The sequence below is a fragment of the Leuresthes tenuis genome, unplaced genomic scaffold, assembly GCF_036924035.1.
Source record: "Leuresthes tenuis unplaced genomic scaffold, fLeuTen1.0.hap1 SCAF_17, whole genome shotgun sequence".
Classification (NCBI taxonomy): Eukaryota; Metazoa; Chordata; class Actinopteri; order Atheriniformes; family Atherinopsidae; genus Leuresthes; species Leuresthes tenuis.
In genome coordinates, this window is record NW_027325371.1 from 18640795 (window position 1) to 18659445 (window position 18651).

General features: G+C 42.8%; 3 protein-coding genes across 4 annotated transcripts; 1 reads left to right on the forward strand and 2 right to left on the reverse strand.

Annotated features, from left to right (window-relative positions):
- Window positions 1-1598: 1598 nt before the first annotated feature.
- On the reverse strand, window positions 1599-7670 carry xpnpep3 (X-prolyl aminopeptidase 3, mitochondrial). Of its 2 annotated transcripts, none has more exons than XM_072369160.1 (12): window positions 7576-7670; window positions 7376-7492; window positions 6726-6848; window positions 6422-6609; window positions 6113-6332; window positions 5197-5381; window positions 5011-5073; window positions 4505-4618; window positions 4282-4367; window positions 3625-3808; window positions 2300-2420; window positions 1599-2178 (listed from the first exon to the last, which is right to left on the reverse strand). In XM_072369160.1, the coding sequence occupies exons 2-12, from the start codon at window positions 7443-7445 to the stop codon at window positions 2012-2014; spliced, it is 1521 nt and encodes a 506-aa protein (XP_072225261.1). In that variant the 5' UTR covers window positions 7446-7492; window positions 7576-7670; the 3' UTR covers window positions 1599-2011. The 2 variants fall into 2 exon arrangements, with proteins under 2 accessions (XP_072225261.1, XP_072225260.1); XM_072369159.1 differs by having other exon boundaries at window positions 7376-7495.
- A 1340-nt stretch (window positions 7671-9010) lies between these two features.
- st13 (ST13 Hsp70 interacting protein) lies at window positions 9011-14738 on the forward strand. The gene is made up of 13 exons (XM_072368575.1): window positions 9011-9173; window positions 9587-9726; window positions 10735-10783; window positions 10920-11013; window positions 11550-11623; window positions 11758-11824; window positions 11941-12025; window positions 12114-12224; window positions 12855-12957; window positions 13074-13190; window positions 13276-13315; window positions 13557-13645; window positions 14088-14738. The coding sequence occupies exons 2-13, from the start codon at window positions 9617-9619 to the stop codon at window positions 14220-14222; spliced, it is 1074 nt and encodes a 357-aa protein (XP_072224676.1). The 5' UTR covers window positions 9011-9173; window positions 9587-9616; the 3' UTR covers window positions 14223-14738.
- A 781-nt stretch (window positions 14739-15519) lies between these two features.
- rbx1 (ring-box 1, E3 ubiquitin protein ligase) lies at window positions 15520-17648 on the reverse strand. The gene is made up of 5 exons (XM_072369440.1): window positions 17539-17648; window positions 16603-16681; window positions 16386-16456; window positions 16070-16155; window positions 15520-15699 (listed from the first exon to the last, which is right to left on the reverse strand). The coding sequence occupies exons 1-5, from the start codon at window positions 17614-17616 to the stop codon at window positions 15687-15689; spliced, it is 327 nt and encodes a 108-aa protein (XP_072225541.1). The 5' UTR covers window positions 17617-17648; the 3' UTR covers window positions 15520-15686.
- Window positions 17649-18651: the final 1003 nt, after the last annotated feature.

Genomic DNA, 18651 nt, shown 5'->3' on the forward strand with positions numbered 1-18651 from the left:
AACACTGTTTCAGTACATCATTCGGTCAGCTGATGATTAAATGTACTCAGACATTTGAAATACCTGCGGCGTGCATTCGAAATGCACACAGGTCTGAGGCGGGCCACTGAGACCCTCGACTTGACAATAATTTTAGAAACAGAGTTTCTAAAGTGTAATTTCCCTTTGGGATAAACAAAGTGTTTTTCCTTTCATACATGTAGCGCCTTTCAAAAGTATGCACCCCCACTGAAAGCGAAGCCATTCCAGTACAATGAGGCACTGAGCACAGAGACAGAGAACGGCTGGACTAAATGGAATCCAGCCATATTTAACGCAATCCGTTACACAACTATTTATCCTGCTGATAAACCAAAATGTCTGCTCTGAGACTGGGCTATTTAATTCACATGCCCTACTGAGATGTTTCCCCCTTTTACTCTAAATGAGAGTATTCATCAAACCTAGAGACGTTGTTAAATTCACATTATTAGCTCTAACGTGTACTGGTTGTGTTTGATGGCAGATGTTTGACTTCCTTTGCTCACAAGCCCTTTACTTGTTGGGCTCTCTGTCACTATAGTTGTGTGTGTGACCAGCAAAATGGCATTCTGTCTTTAAGTGAGGTTCAGAACAACTCATAGCCCATTTCCCAAGATATAATCCTTCGATTTCACGTCAGATTTAAAGGTATAGCTTAGAGTTCTGAGGTGAAACAGTGTGAAGTGAGCATTAACGCTAAGGATACCTGCACTGTCGTCAAAATGCTATCATAATTATATTAATTAGTTTCACTCCATTTGTTCATTCAATTTCCTGTTTCTTCAGAAATGAATCCAGGCACCAAAAAAACTAAACATTAAACTATTCCAATGTGTGCCAGTAAAGCAGATGTTGATCATAGACTAAACCAGGCTTGCTGATTTGATCCTCAGTGTTATTGGACAAGAGACTGAACTCAGACTTACCCAAATGTAACCCTGGTGTGTGTGTGTGAGAAAATGCAGTATATCTACCATCAATCTACAGCACAGTATGAAATCCGACACCGCTCGTCCATACCTCAGATCAGACGGGCACACGCGGCAGCAGTTTGATGTTAAATTATTCCAATTCATTTTAAAACCTGAAAGGTGAGGCTGGAGTGACGAGATTCAGTCATGAAAATGTTAAATGAACAAGACGTGCTCAGAAAAATGCAATAAAGTGTCTCTTTTTCAAAGCAGTAACTATGGGCCTCCGATCATGGCCTCCCCTTAAACAGAAAGGGGGTAATTAGTTACAGTTATCGCAGCCTATCTCAACGCAGCCACTGTTATTACCGGCATTGTTTTTCACACTATAATTTCCGTTCTAAACTGGGGGGGGGGGACACTTGAATTTATTAGTTATGAAATAAGATCCGAGATGTTTTTAATCCACGTAAACAATTTTCTTTAAAAGTTAGCACTTTTTTTTTCTCTCGGTCACATTTCAGAGGTAAAAAAAAAGTAAGAAAAAAAAGCAATTTTTTTTAAAAATGTCCCTCTTTATTCATCACTTGCATAAACACGCTGGTCGGATGATGGGATGTTTTCATTCCTCCTGATCGCACCGCAGAGATTAACTTTTTACGGGTATTTATTTTTTTCTTCAGTTAGATACCAAACACCTGGTGTGACATTATGGAGCTACTTTACAAACACATGATGTGGAGAAAATATATTAAAACGCTTTTGCGGTTGCTGAGTAGAAACATTGGTATTCTTAGCTGGAAAAGGTGACTTTTCACTCAAAGCTCAGCATCAGATGTAACTCGTTGCTGACAGCACCGTAGAACTGAATCTGCCTTTACCATAATAAGAAGATCTTCACCACCAAACTTCAAGATACTTGAGGTCTTTGTTGGACTAAAGCTGAAGTTTCACAGTGTGCTCCCACATTTCCCGTTCCTAAGCCCTGAGCTTGATGACATCACCACAGAGACGACTGAAAAGTCCAGCAGCTATCAGTGATTTGGCTCAGTTGGCCTCTCATCTTTCTCCCCCCCGCCCTATCTCATGGCACAGGCCTTCTCTACATCGGCGATGGTCTTTGGTACGTCAGACGACAAAATTAGAGGTCCTCCTTTGTCTCGGATCACCACGTCATCCTCGATCCTGACGCCAAGGCCGCGGAAATGCTCCGGTGCCTGGTCGTTGTCTTCACAGATGTACAACCCTGCGACAAGAAAAGCGACAAACCGATGGAACGACGACATTTAACCATAACTGGGAAGCGCAGTTTAAAGATTTGTGGCAACAATTTGGATATTTAAAGCCAGATTTCTAGGTATCTATACCTGGTTCTATGGTGATGGCCATTCCTGGCTGGAGGGGCTGTGAGCGGGATAATTCGGGAGTGTCATGGACATCCATGCCCAGGTAATGGCCAACATGGTGAGGGCAGTACCGCCTTGCAGCCTGAGATAAACAAAAACAAAAACAAAAAGTAAGCAGTCATCAGTCAGAAAACCATCTGCTATCTGCTCATTTTTTGTTCTCCTTTCTGTCAAAAGCAGCTTCAATTCCCTTTTCCCTTGGTGAAGCTCTGCCATCGGGGGCGTCTTAGAACAAGTGAACCAGAGAGCAGATAGATGAAAAAGATGTGTTGCAAGCTCAGGTTCAGCAGGTCGCTGAGTTGATAGGTCTCCTCTGAACCATGAAAGAGGTGCGGATCAGGGCCCTGATGAGTCATCTTTAGGTTTTTAATGAGGAGTACTGTGTAAAAAGACTTGAGCCACCCCTCATTTCTTTATATGTGGCCAAGTGAGCAAGAAGTAGGTGCAGCAATTTATTCAAACATTTACAAACACAAGCAGAACACAGACAGGTTTTCTTGTCATTTCTCTCTCCATAAGACCTGCTGCCACTGATTTTCAGTCCACTTCTTGTGTCATTTGGCATAGCTCAGCCTTTTCTCCCTGTTTCCCTTCCTTAAGAATGGCTTCTTGACAGCCACCCTTCCATGGAGACCATTTCTGATGAGGCTTGGGCCATCAGTAGATGGATCAGCTGAAGGTCCAGATGCATCTCTCAGGTCCTCTATCGGGTCTTCGCTGGATTTTTCTTTTGTTTGTTTATCATGTTCAGATACTGTTCATCTGCTGTAAGTACTTTTTTGTTGGCCTGACACTTCCTCTTTTGTCCTCTACTTGTTTAATTTAAAGACACACTGCACACCATTCTGAGATATAACTAATGTTCAGCTAATAGCTCTTAGGAAAGCCCTATTTTGGTGTCAAAATACCACTTTATCTCTGTCAAAATGTGTTATCTTTGACTTGGGAACAAATTATGTTACCCTGCGACAAAGCTGCTTGTAACAAAACCCTAAAGATACAATTTGAAACTGGTTCTCTGCCAAATTGTCTGTTATGTGTAGACAGTACACTGGGTCACCACTTGTCTTAGGCGCCATTTTTATGCTGGAATGATGCAATCATAGGTCACTGCTGCTCAAAGTTACTCATCGGAAGCTAAAAGTAACGACATGAAGGCTGGCTCAAAACTTTTATACAGTACTGTATCTTTTTTTCTATTTTTAACTAAACTGATTTACGTATGGTGCACAGCAGATAAATGATTTTGTGACCAGAATCTCATCACCCTCTTCTCCGATTATTACCTTCAGCACATCAGCATCACTGGTACCGGCCTTGAGGATGCCGAGCCGCTTGAGCTGCCGTCCCAACAGAGCCAACATGGTGCTGTAGATGTGATCCAGACTGACGCCCGGGGAGCACAGAGACAAACAGGAGCGCTGAACCTCCAGGACGGCCTCATACAGCTCAGCCTGGGCAGCACTGAATCTGCCGGGGGGAAGGTGAGGGCAAGGGATCAATAAACTACGGCTGTGTCTCCAGCTCAAACACACAGTAAAACGCTAAAGTCAAGAAACCTGAGAGATCGGACAAGGAGTTAGTTTGGGTATTGACCAAACACGAGATAAAATATCTGGACAAACGTCTCCCACTCTCCTTCTTGAGTATCAGAGCAGTCAACGCTTGGGGCAAAGCTCTGACTATCAGGCAGGCAAACAAACATATTCTCCCTTTGCAACACCTGTAGCAGGTTTACTGAACTTGAATATAAAGAGCTCACCAACTCATACTGAAATATGTGTGCGAGTGTTGATAGATTATCTCAATAAGGCGCACTCTGCGTTTGTATGACTTCAGCAGAGTCTGGTGAGCCTCCATTATTAGCCTGATACCGTACACCAGCATTTTGTCGCCTTTGAGGGTTTCGACTTTAAATTCTGAGATGATTCTGTCAGACTTACCTTCCATTCACCGGCCATGTTCGAGTGATGTCACTGACGTAACCGAAGTACTCACAACCACCGTCAAGCAGGACCATTTCACCATCCTGGAGAGGGAGACAGTGAGGAGAAAACATGTCGAATGAGGACTTTAAGCTGCTCAGTAATGCCTTTATGCAAGGACTTATCCTCCAGATGAGCAACCTTCTCCAAGGTGCTCATTGACGTTAAATGCAGTTATTACCTTGATAATCTGGTTGTTATTAATGTAGTGCAGAGTGTTAGCTCGATTTCCTCCAGCAACCACAGGGGGGTAGGCCAGGAAGTTGGCACCGTGGATCCGATTCTCGAAATCAAACTGGAAAGAGGGATTTATCTTCAAAAAGGCTTCTCTGTTTGGGAAGTGTCCCAGTCACATTTGTTTTCAGTTATCTGGGCGTCAAAGTCAACTCCTTAAAACTGTTTTTACTACAATAAAGAAACAAAGACCAAGACAAACTACATAGTCAAAAACAAAAAGTAAGCAGTTTTTAGTAAGTGTGCCAGATCGAGTTTTTCCTTTATCGATGCGCTGTTATTAAAGCAGCTTTCACTCCTTTTAATTATTCTCAGCTGCGTGAGGTCAGAGGAAATCATTTTCTATGTCATCCTCTCACTAAGACAAATTCAAATGAAGCCACTAACAAAACAAAAAGAGGACTTCAGAGCCAGTGAGGAGTCACACTGAGGGAAGCACAGATTAACAGTTACCTTTGCAAACAGCACGGCTTCATCCACATCCCCTTCAGACAGAGCCATCGTCCTCCTAAAAGCCTGAAAATAAAAAATTCCACTTTAGGCATTTCACGACTGCGTCTTTCAGACGTATATTCGGCCTTGTTGGACGAAGCGAAACGGACGCTCTCACACAGCAGCTCGGGATAATCACTGTCACACCTGTGCTGTGATCCGACCCGCTTCGTGCATGAGCGCCACCTCTGCTGAGCTCTTGAGGGCCCTGAGTGAGTGCACGAGGGGTCTGAGGGAGCGCGGGGTCGGGCCAGCTTCCAGCACAGGGAGCACGTGAGTCTGGTGGAGCCGAGGGTGGGCAGGTGGGGACCCGTCGTACCACAGCTGAGTGCCTGGGGGAGGAGCAGAGAAGCAATGAATTCAGGTCAAGGTTTTTTTTTTCAATGCCTCAGTTCCTGAGGTTAGCCCAGTCAATGTCAGTTTGAACATCTGTCCAGTCGATAATCTTTGCCATTAAACACACATAATGCAGACATCACTGGCAGATCAAAGATGCCGATTCCACCATATCAATCACAGCTTTTTTTAAAAATACAGCAAGTATCATTAAGTCTAAGGTCTTCTTTACATATTGAACCCCAGAGCAAAAAAAGACACTGTGCTTGTCTCCTCTGACGTTTGAGGAAACCATCGTTGTCAGGTCATAAACAGACCCGCTGTGGACTGGAACGTCCAATTGGCTGGATTTGGCTGATTTTCCAAGTCATTTACTCTTTGTCAAGGGGAATCTTAAACCCATTAAAGTATTTATCTGTCCACTGTGGTGCTTGTTCAAACGCAGTGGCGCTTCAGAGTTTGTGGAATATTCTCTAACTCTGCACAAGTATGACTGAAGCAGATTTCATGTTCGTTCATTGTGGAAAAACTACCCAGTATCACATATCAGTGATGGAGACAAGACCACATCCAACTTTAGCGGATGATTTGAGGGTGAAATCAAAGTCAGGTGATTTCTAATCAGCAGAGTGGCAGTCACGTGCGCTTTGCTCCATTTGAATTTTACCGTTCTTTAGAAATAGGTGATCTCACAAATCTTTGTGCTGGACCGAAGATCTCTACCCACCTTTTAGGCTCTTCAACACAAGACCCAGGTCCTCCATGCCGTGAATCCTCTCTATGCCGGTCAAAGCAGCTGCCCCGTCCTTTCCCGACCGGGGTCCGTCCCACAGCTCCCTGCTCGGATCTCTACGGGGGACGAATAAGATGGCCCGATCTGGTCGACCTTTCCCATGAAGAACCAGGGCACTGTCGGGTTCTAGGAAGCCACTGAGGTAGAGGAAATCCTGCAGAACATTTTACTTGACGTTAATGTAAGACGTTCTTGCTCCACTTGGGATTATAAGGCAGGATAAAGAAAGAAATGAGATTTCACCTGGTTCTGGTGGAAAGGATAAGGGATGTCGTTTGACATGTAGCGGGTAGGATGGGACAAGACGACGACCACATGGTTGCTAGAAGAGGCAGAAGGTCCCAGCCTGTCTGCCTGGGCTTCGATAAGTGAGGCCAGCTTGTGCCTGCGGAGCTCATACTCTGTCTGGCTGATGCCAGGGGTCACCTCACCTGTGGAGCACAGAGAAAACAAATCTCAACTACCTTAATAAACAGCACTGGCCTCCATCGTCTGCATGGCTAAAGACAACTCGTGTAGTCTGCACCCAGCTGCATACAGTACTAACCATGTTTGATGAGGTGAGGATGAGTGAAAGGACTGGGCTGGCCAAGATACCGAGATGGAACCGTCTTTGGTGTCAAACCTCCTGGTTTGACAGAGATGCACCGGCAAGGGCACAAGATGCATCCTACACACAACACAGCACAGTTTGACAACTTTTAGCACCTAAAATGCTGCTTGCACCTGCACTGTGTTATATATATACATATATATAAATTAAAACATCACATGTTAAACAGGTGTTGGACAGTAACTGGTACTCAGGTGTAATAAAGTTGTGAAAACTCTTATTTGTCAGTGGGACGAGGGCGCATCTTCAGCTGAAGAGGGAGAAGTTCCCCTTCAAATCAGTGACTCGGAAATATAATTCAACTTAATTTCCCTTTATCGGTTAATTGAATGGAGAACAAATAAAGTCAAATGGGCAAATACATACATTAAAAAGGATTGCATTCAAAATCTGAAGTGAATGTAAAAGTTATCACCTGTTCATTTCTTTTCATTTTTAAGAGTCATAACTGGATGGTTGTAAAATGAGCCCCAGCAGTTTGAGGTGGCAGTGTATTTATGGACATTATGTATATTTAGATGTTCTAGTCCAGTGGATCTAACAGTCGGATAAATTTAGTGAATTTAAAATGTAATTTTCCCCACCTCCACTCCAGCTCCGCCGAGGCAGCAGCTTCACAGCAGACCGCACCAAGGTGCTGGCTGGGGGCAACATTGTTGCTGCAACTGGAGGACACCAACCAGTCACACCATGTCCTCCCGCTGCTGGCAGAACAAGTCACACTCAGCGAAGTATCAAGTGGAAATATAAAAGTAGACAGCAACGACTTGTGGTTGTAACTTACCAACGTTAAAATCCTCTTACACAACAGTTATATGCCTCTCCTTGTTGACAGTTACATTAGCTAGCTCGCTGCTCTGCTAGCCACAGCCACGGGAAATTGCTGCCCCGAGTTTAGTTTCTAAGGCAAGAGGGTATAAATCCACCCTGCTTTGGTAACCTGCTATTTTTTATTGATAATGGGCCAGGGCAACTTTTTCAGGACCTCACCTATAAATTTAAGACTTTTTGCTCATTTTTAAGTGGGGTTTTGTGAAGTATTTATGAATTGAGGGAACAGGGACAGGGAAGCTAAGCTAAGAGGTATTCACAGGTATTTGAGGTCTGCTGTATAAAAACAAGTTAGACCTCAAAAATGTCTAAGCAACTTTGAGCAAAAGTGGTATATAGTAAAAATTACAAAGTGAAACTGACAATTTCAGTTTTCTTTCTACAAAGAATGTCTGTGTCGCTCTGGTCCATTGCCTTCACAGAAGCTGGCTAATGTATCCTGCCGCTGATCAGCTGTAACTTAAATTTCCTTTAAAAAAATAAATAATAATAAATACCCTCAACGTATTAAAAATTATTGAAAAGTCTGAAAAGCTCAAAGACTTGCCATCTTTTAAATATTTACAAAACTCATGAAGGACTCAGCTGATCAGTGGTCAGATGCATTGGACAGCCTCTATGTCTGCACACACCAACATTTTTAAAAATATTAAAGGGAAATTCACTATACATAGCTTTAAATTCACTATATACTATTAATCCTATGTGCGTAGCTTCAGAAATTCTCCCTGATTCTCTGAACTGGGAGCTCTCTGTTAGCTGTCCACTCCAGTTAAGACACTGACTACTAAGTACTCCATAGAACTTTAAAAAGCTGAATATCCATTTGAAAATTGAAAATTGTGGAAGTCTGGCACCATTTCATTCGGACCTCAAATGCTCACTTGAGAGGTTTGAGGCCAACAAGTGTGGCGCTGGAATGCAGATTGGCACTTTCAGCTCTGAGGCCATGGTTGTCTGCTGAAAAAAAGACTATGGGCTCCCCTCAGGTGAAAGGGGGGGCTATTCCAGGTGGAAGGGTTAAAGTGTGTTGGACTGTTGTTCATGAGTGATGGGTTATAAGCCCACAAGGCAAAGCTCTAGACTGACCAGTCAGCTGTCTCACCTGAGCTTTATAATGGCTGTGATGTTTGGGTCAAAACTGAAAGCACAAACATGCAAATATAAAATCAAGAATTTCTCACCTTTTTTAGGATTCAAGTGTATATACACAGATTTGTGTGTATGTGTGAGATAAGACGGTTACACACTTGTCGTGGGCTTTTGCTTAATCCGACTCTTAATGTGGGGCACCTAACTGCCTGGGAGGCGACACTCAGGGATAATAATTCGTCAAAGCTCTTACGGTGAGGTGACTACAACACTGCCTGACAAACTGAGTCGAGGACGAGCTTTCTCACAGTCTATCGGTCTGTCCGGCGACTCGCCTGAATGAAACGCAGGAGCGACGCCACTACCAGTGAAGCAGTGCTGTGACCATAAAACCGACTGCAACCTTCCTCTGCGGTTTTTTTCCCCCCCCGAACTGTCAACACTGCACGTTTTTATCAGGTGCATTTGCTTTGACTGTTTAAAAATGCATGCGATATGTTTTAATTACTGACGATTCGTATTGTCGCTAGCTTACCGTGTTATTATGCGTCAAACAGTCAGCGCGTCGTCTTTTTTGGTTCACATTTCCAGAAACGTCGTTCTTTCGTGCATTGAAATAGTCACCAAACTAGATGTGCGTAGGTGCTTTGTTTATCAAGCCCGCATTGGGTCTATTTTTGGTTTTATGAGCACTTTGAAATTAACAAAGTGAGCTCTTAGCGCACGCTCATTCAGAGCGTGGTAGCGTTACCTAGCTTACCAAAGTGGCATTAATGGTCACAGCTAAGCACATAAACAAAGACTGGTTTGGCTACGTTGTTGCTTGTTTTGTTGTTGTTGTTTTTTAACTCTGGTTTTCCCTTCGCTTGCAGCGCTTTGTGTGCTGGACATAACACACCAGGATGGACCCACGTAAAGTGGCAGAGCTAAAGGGCTTCGTGAAGATGTGCGAGTCTAATCCAGATCTCCTGCATCTTCCAGAGATGAGCTTCTTCCGCACTTGGCTGTTGAAGTTAGTAAACCCGGGACGTAACTATTGCTCGTGCATATTAGCTCAGCGTTTATTGTTGCTGTTGTTGGGGAAACAACAAACACATTTTTTTTTTTTTTTTTTTTGGACAATTGAATTTTTCAGTTGTAATTTAAGTACTTCAAATCACTAACAGGCTACAGACAGGCTTTACCACGTGCTCCGTCCCGCCCACCTTGCAGTGAAAGCCTGGTGTGTGTGTGGGGGTGTGTGTGAGTCATGATAGAGACACGAAACCAACATATGAGGATTTCCTGTTCCCATGGCTGCAACTTACTTTTTTTTTTTTTATTATTAGCGTTAAAAATTGGTTTTAGAATCAGGGGTTATCATTCAGGTGTGAGAGTTAAAGTTGGGGTAAGAGGCCACATATGGCATTATGTCAGTGTGTGTTTGAGCATACACACATACTTGTTCATGTAGAGGGGTCACAAACCTGTCGGACTGATGGGCAGCTTCCTGAGGAGACAAAAAGCAAGTCACAAAAACAGCAGTTAAAGTTAAATTAATTGGTTTAAATGTATTCTTAGTGACTACAAAGACTGCTGTGTGTTTACATCTACTGTAAAGGAGCATACAAGGACTTTTTGAGGGTCAAGGCAACGCCTAAAGGTTGTGCTCAGCATTCATAAGGAATGCTAACAAAATGTTTCAAGAGTCTTTGGTATTCGTTCAACTAAGGGTTCGTTTACCTTTGATAATATTTACTGATATTTACTTTACTGTGGAACTGAACTCTGTAAGATTTGAATTTGTGTCAGATTTTCTTTTCTTTTTTTTAGAACAAACCATATTTGTCACACTACTTCTTGACAGATAACGGCTAAATTGAAATGCATATCGATGATGTAGGAGCCAGGAAATGGCACTAGCTGGAAAAGTGCCACGCTGTACATGTACTCATTTTGAATATGTAGAGATATGTTTTTAATGAAAGATCAGGGTTGTGGTTTCGTCCACTAAATTGTTCTCCATGATTTCGCTTTACAGCATGGACGCTACAATCCCTCCCCCCACCAAGAAGGCGGATTCATGCCAGGTGACGTGCAAATATTCCTTTTTTTTTTAGCTGCGATTTCTTTCTTTGTTTGTGATATTTTTAACAGGATAGAAAACACTGAAATGCACAGAATGAGAACCACGTTTTTGAAAGTTTTGGTCTCTCGGTCTTGTAGGGTGGCTGTCCTTGTGGTCCTCCCCCTGCCGCAGCAGCGTCGCCTCCTGAGCCCGAGCCTCCCGTCCCGCCTGAGAGCGAGGAGAGTGAGATAGGTACGGTCTGTCCAACTGAACCCGGATGCCGTGTTTCTTGAAGTCGCAGCTCTGGAGTCTGGGCCTTTAAATGTTTATCTCAAACCTCATCCAGACGAGTCCAGCTATTAAAAACTTATTTTTCGTTTCTAACGCACAGCTTTGAGATTTTCTACCTATGTGTAACCCATTTATTTCAAAGCAGACGGTATTAAATTGGTTCACACCAGTTAAAGGACTGGTTAGAGCGTTTTCACAAACTTCCTGATTAGTTTAACTCTGGAGCATGCAGCCGGTTAGCTCCGTTTAGCATAAACAAAGAAAATGGCAGTTGGTTTGTCTGAGGTACCAACACCATGAGAGCTCACTAATACTTTAGTCTCTGTATGCGTGGTACAAACAGCTGGCAAAGTGGAAAAGCAACAAGTTGCTATTTGTGGCTGGAATAAATGCTTTAGGACCTGTTGCCTGGAAACCGTTAGAAAAGGTCCAGGCCAAGAAACCTGTAACCACCATGTGACTGTCTATACTTTGTCTTTTTGCATCTTGCCTTCCAGAAATTGACATGGAGGGGGTGATCGAACCAGACACAGATGGGCCGCAGGAAATGGGCGATGTTGACGTCATTGAGGTAAAACGTTTTCTCCGTTATTCGTTGACTCAAACTTAAACCCGACTCTCTCGCGTTAAGGGCTCGAAAAATGAAAGGAATAGATGTTTTTAGACGGAATTAGTTTAAACATGCGAGTCTGTGACTGTCCTCAGGTCTCAGAGGAGAAGATGGACCAGGCCAATGAGAGGAAGATGGAGGCTATTGATGCTCTAGGAGAAGGTGAGTTAATGTGTTCGCCAAGTGAACGGCGCATAAAGATCATGTAATGATTCCCCAATCAGGAAGATTGAACAGAACCGAAACAGATGAATTATTTTTCTCTTTCTCTGCTCAAGGTGATCTGCAGAAAGCTCTGGATCTTTTCACCGAAGCCATCAAGCTGAACCCCCGTCTCGCCATCCTTTACGCCAAGAGGGCGAGGTGAGAGTGCTCGCTGTGCTTTAACCCGCATTACAGCGCACGTTCTGCTTCGAGTGCGATTGTAATCGGCTGTCGTCTTTTTTGTTAGCGTCTACATAAAAATGCAGAAACCCAACGCAGCCATTAGAGATTGTGACAGAGCCATCAGCATCAACCCTGACTCTGCACAGCCCTACAAGTGGAGAGGGAAAGCTCACAGGTACAACAAATCTTCTGCGACTCAGATCCTCTCTATTCTGCCGTGTCTAACTGTCAACACAACATGTGTTTGGCATACGATATTTCATCATGGAAAAATGGGCCGGTGAGAATGAGCCTGTAACAATTTTGCTCTCACAAATCCAGGAAAATTCACTTTTATCCTCTAAAGAATGTAAAGAAGTCATTAATAGACGCCTGCTATCAGAAATGTAGTCACAGTGGGACTTCTGTTTCCATTTTTGTCAGCCAATCAGAATAGAGTGTGACATGACACAGAGTCTACACTGTAAGAAAAGTTCCTTTTCCAGACATGAGTCTGAATCTGATGTGAAGCGTTTCAAAACGGACAATTCAGATCGAGCCCAAATTTCCTCACAAGAAATCGTTCAAGACACGCAGTCCCATCAGTAAGATCAGCAAAAGTCATCAAGATCTTCTGTGGAACTAAATGTTGCAGATTAGTCATACAAAACAGAGAAAGAAACAAAAAAGTCCTGATATTTGCCTTGAATTTATGCTTTATTGTATTTTTTTTCTCTTTGCCAATCGGGCCTCCTTTGCTTTCTGGTTAGAAATCTGTCATTGCTGTATGATGTATTTTGCTTGCTGCCCGTGTGTTCTGCGGCAGGCTGCTTGGCCACTGGGAGGAGGCGGCCAAGGACCTGGCTACAGCCTGCAAACTGGACTATGATGAGGACGCCAGTGCGATGCTGAAGGAGGTCCAGCCAAAGGTATCGCGCCTGAATAACAGCCACGTTGCAGCATTCTTCTGTATCTTCCAACAGCTGTCTAGATATGTTACAGTCGTGTTTGTAATTGTTTTGTTTTTCTTTGTCCACCCCTTCAGGCTAACAAAATCATTGAGCACAGACGCAAATATGAGCGCAAGAGGGAAGAGAAGGAGATCAAGGAGAAACAAGAGCGGATAAAGAAAGCCAGAGAGGAGCATGCGCGAGCTCAGAGGGTGCGTTTAATTTCAGACCTTTAAAAACTGTGTTCTGGAAGTCTTTGAAATAACACCTCTGTTGCCTCCCATTGTCTTGCAACAGGAAGAGGAAGCACGGCAGTTCGGAGGTGGATACTTCCCAGGTAGGATGAAATGTCATTGCATAGTGTAGCGTTGGGCTGCATGTGTTAGGATCAAAGTCAGAGCAATGAGTGGTTGTTAGAGTTATCTGGAGCCTTGTATCCTTGAAATTTGCACTTCAATTTCTGTATAGTTGAGTGTCCACCCCCACCCCAAGGTGAATTCTACAACATGCATCAGTGCTTTTGGGTTTCATGACACGTTTGTGCTGCTACAGTTCACGAGTGTCATGGTTATCCGCAGGCCCTGCTGGATTCCCAGGCGGCGCCCCTCCTGGCATGCCCGGTCTCGGTGACCTCTTTAAAGATCCTGAGCTGCTCAACGCCATGAAGGTGACTCCCTTAATGTTTCGTATCGCATCACTTCTGGCACACATGTTTGCCTAGATTTCTAAGGAACAGTCATTTTATGGGCAGAGGAAAACACACACAAAAATATTCTTTTTAGTGGGCAGGATGAAAATGCAAAACCATGGAACGTCCCTCCAAGGGCCAGATGGGTGTTATTGCCCCACAACAGATCTTGCAAATCTGTTTGCTCCTCGCATAGAGGAAAATGTATCGTTCCCGAAACTCAAGAAACTTTTCCATCACTAAGCATGTTTAAAGTGATTCCAGAAAATACAAATTATGTGAGTTCAACCAAAGCAGGACTTACAAAAGGCACGTAAACGTGTCTAATAAAATAAATAAAAGCAAAGTTGAACTGTACCCCTGCTAAATGTTTAGCCTGATGTCAGTAATGGTGATGTTTCTCTTCCATATGAAACTAAAGGACCCAGAGGTGATGGCTGCCTTCCAGGACGTGGCACAGAACCCGGCCAACATCTCCAAGTATCAGCACAACCCCAAAATCATGGCCCTCGTCACCAAGCTGAGTGCCAAATTCGGTGCCTCCCCACAGCCATAGACGGGGAAGGGACCAAACCTGAGTGGATACACGGCGAAACACTCTGGAGAACGATGCTTTTCAACATTTATTCACTGTGTGTTGTTCAAACAGGGGGAGCGGGTGATGGGTTAACTGGTGCAATGTGGAGGACGCGGGGAAACTTTTCTTCACGTTCTTAGTCAGCCTGTTAGCACCATCTCGACGGTTAGGAGTCAGGTCTGAAACTTAGACAACCTGCCTGAAGCATCTCAGCTGGGACTTTACATAACCACAGGTTGACTTTTAACCTGTATCTGGAACAGCTGTACTGGAAGTTCCTGCATTAAAATGCTAACATTTCTATAGCCATTTAATACACGGTTTGACCTCTGGTTTCTCTCTGTGAACCGAACTGAACTCTCACTCAGTGGTGTCAGCACCTTTTGTTATCAGATCTGTGATAAATGCAAAGAAAAAAAAGAAATAAATGAAATACTGATCTTGATGTTTAACATTGTTGGAAAAATAATTGACAATAAAACAGGTTCGATCCTCCTTCCTTTGTTGGATTGGTTCTATTACATTTTGACTCGTTAAATTTGACTGAAATTAAGAGTATTTCACCTTTTCTTCTTTATTAAACTGAGAATCAAGTCTGTCCACTGTTCCTTAGCTTGTTCTCAGCTGGTTGTTGGATTAAAAATGATACCTTAAACTCATCAGGAGAAATGTTTCTGATTTAAAATAATGGTCAACATGATCTTAAAATTGTTATAAACGCTTAATATACCCCAAAAAGTTTCATATCGCTTTGTTGCAAAACGCTACATAATGAAGACGTGAACATTTGACTCTGAACAATTATTAGAACTTTTAAAATACAAACTGACCCAGCTCAAAGGTTGCCAATCTTTTACTCATTGACCATTTAAGCTGACCGCAAGCCTATTTGTGGCTAAATCAAGAGACAGAGTCCCCGCAGATGCTGCTGAATAAATCGGGCTCGGAGGAGCAGTGGGTCACCGGGCCACGTAATCCGTCGCCGGAACATCTGTGCTTCAGCCAGAGGATTAGCGCTCTGAAACACGTGGTCAGAGCTGGCTCTTGCTGATCGTCAAAGCCGATCTGAACCAACAAATTCCTGCCACTGTGGACAGCCAGCTTTTTGTCCACATCATTCATAAAGCAAATCATGACGGTGTATCTTGATGTAGGGATTAAGGCAAAGAAGAGCATTCCAAGGAAATCCACAATCATCTTTTTTTGTTTGTTTAATAATTCAAAACTCAGCACATCGGTAAACCTTCACGGCTGTACAACCAAACCAAGCTGTGTGTGTGTGTAACGACGTCCCTGTTTATTTAAGTACAGACAACATACCGAAACAAATGTGTGTAAAACAACAACTAGTATTATAACCAGGAAGGGGGGGGGTCAAACAAAATAAAGCAGCATTGACGGCGATGCTGGCAGAAGCCAAGAAGAAAGTGGACAATAATACAGCTAGTGTCCGTATCTGTGAAAACATAACAGAGAGAAGATGTGTCGTTAGTACAACTGCTCACATCAAGAAGGTCTAGAATGTCTTAATAATGCACTCAAGAGGTTTTAAAAGTCGGAGTCAATTTAAGTGTGATGGGATTTGACCATTTTTCTCTAAGGACAGACTATTTATTTTGTGTTTAGTGGATTTATAAACCAGCAGTATGTGGTTATCTTTGCTCCTTTTGCTAAGTGTCAATGGGCTTAAACCACATAATCATGATACTAAAAGTATCTAAAGGGAGAAGAGTGTCTGGTCTTCTTTCCATACTCTATCTGCGGTGAGGCTCACGATCTCAGACTCTGAAAACCCCTGACATACATACATTATCGATCATACTCACTTCTGAAACTCCCACTCTCTGTTGTCCAGGGGACACACCTGTCTAGTTTTCAGCCAGCGAGAAATGCAGTGGAAATGAAAAGCATGCTGTGGAAGAGGGAAAAGAAAAAGCATCAGTAAAAAGACACACAACAGTTCTAATGTGCGCTGGCGACGATTCTCCCAATTCAAAATTAAACACTTGGATTTTCCCATCGGGTCTAACTGTTTTCTGCTTTATTTCCAACACACAGCTGTATGACAACAGCAACGAAAGGGCAAAAACAAGTGATCATCAAATCAACGACGTTCTGTTGGAGACAGAACTGGAAACTCACATTGCAGACACCCCAGGCAACAGTGCACTCTTCAGAGGTTGCAGAAGCCTGGTTGGCCTGGCACTCTATGCCTGGTGGAGGGAAGGTGTAATGTATCAGAGAAATGACAACAGCTTGCAAAGGGTCAAGATCACTCTGTCAAAAGTACGTTATTATTTACAGCCAAACTGTACATCGGAAGACAAAGGAGTCTAAAATGGTTTCAAAGTGAACTCACAGAGATCCATGATGTGGTTCCTACAGATGGCACAGTTGTCCACCACAATGTCCCAGGCCCACAGCGCCACAGCATTCCACTGGAGTGGGAACAAATCACAAACGTACATGATCTGATGTTCATCGCAGATTCTGTACAGCTTACTAGGATTCAATATCGCAGATAACCTGTCACGGTCATCACTGGATATGAAAGCGCATTTCCTCTTAATAGGTCGTCAAAATTAAGCCTGACTTCTGATTAAATATAAACTTGTGTTACGGAGATATTTTGACGCATATCTACGATACGGAACGTTGTTAGCTCATTAAATTAGTACTTACTTTTTTTAAGAACATTTGACAAAACACACGTCTTAACGTCAGTTACCATCTGGGAGGTTTGACAATATACGCAGAGAGAAAATGCCTATTCGTTTGATTTTAAAGTAAGCCTACACAATATTAGACAAAATAATAAATATAAACTCAAAACCATATACAAACGCATGTTACGGATAGACATAATCCGTATATCTCGCAAAATCACGACAAATACAGCTTAGCTGACTAAGCTAACTTAGCTCATTGACATAAAAGCTGCCTAACGTTAGATAAGGTTTCAAGTTAGAATAGCGTATCTGTTTTCAATAATTGCACTTTGTTTTATAATAAGTTATCACTAGTAGTTTAAACAACACCACATTATGTAGTCGTTTTTAGACCCTGAGTCACTTAATCGGAATTGCACATTCATTCCCTGTTTGAAGCAGGCTAACAGCTACATAGCTAATGTTCTAACTGACGCTAGGCTACTTTGAGCTAGTGCTAGCATCCCATCGCTAAAGCTAGACGGTTAACCAACAAACGGCGGTTAGCTGTTTTAGCAGCTATTTGGCACTGCCGATTAGTTATACAACTTTTCACTTTCTCGCAAAGTTTTGCTATCAGAACACACCTTCTTAACTTCAAAACGCTTCTTGCTTGCGCCACTATTAGTACCGCTCGGCGTGTCAACATCCATCGCTGCTGCCATCTTGAACGGGCACCGGGAAGCTTAGATGTGACGACTCACCCGGAAGAAACAGTTTCCGCCAGTTAGAATTAATTTGAGCAATTTTTTTCTGTTGATATGTGCGATATATTTTGTTGTTTAAAGAAAACATTAAATGGACTACTCTATTGTGTAGTACAAAACAATTTACATAAGATCAATAATTAGGTTCCACCGAGATTTGAACTCGGATCGCTGGATTCAGAGTCCAGAGTGCTAACCATTCGGCCAAAAATGGGGCAAAAGGGACTGCCCGAAAGGGGGGAAAAGGAAAAAAAAGAGGAAGGAGGGGGGGAAAAGAGAGAAAAAGAAAAGGAGAAAAAAGGAGGAAAACGTACACTATATCCACTTTTCTCTATTCTCTTATCTTCTCAACATTGTTTACACACACCTTTGCACTTATTGCAAGGTTTATCATCTGTTTAATTTTCACGTTTCTTGTGGGATTCGAACCTGTATTGTGGCAACACCCCAACATACCACAGTGCTTTGGACGTTACTAAAGCCTACTGTAGGGGGCAGCACACAAAATGTGTATAACTGTAAATGTAAATAAGTCTCCCATCATTTTTCCCCTCTTTTTTTGGTACACTCAATTATTTGAGAGACTAGCTATCTATCTGTATCACTATTTGTGCAACACAAGTGAAAGAAACAAATTCCAAATTGAGCAAAGAAAGTATTTTAAAAAAATCTTTGGTTGAGACAAAGAGTGTTGGGTTTTGTTAATAAATGTAAAATAATTCTCCAAGTAATTCCGGCTTCACTTTTGACAATTGCATTAAATGGATGTCACTCACACTCACTGTCGCCCTGTTTTGCAAAGGGAAATTAAATAAAAATGTGAAGGCTGTTCTTGGTTCAAGTAAAATTATCAAACTTTATTACTAACAATAATAACACAGTAACAGACGAGCAATCATCTGCGAACAGACAGACAGACACTTAACGTAAACTGTCCTTCCACTGATCCAGGGTCAGTCCTGAGGCTGGACAGTACCACCGCCCCTTCAGCTG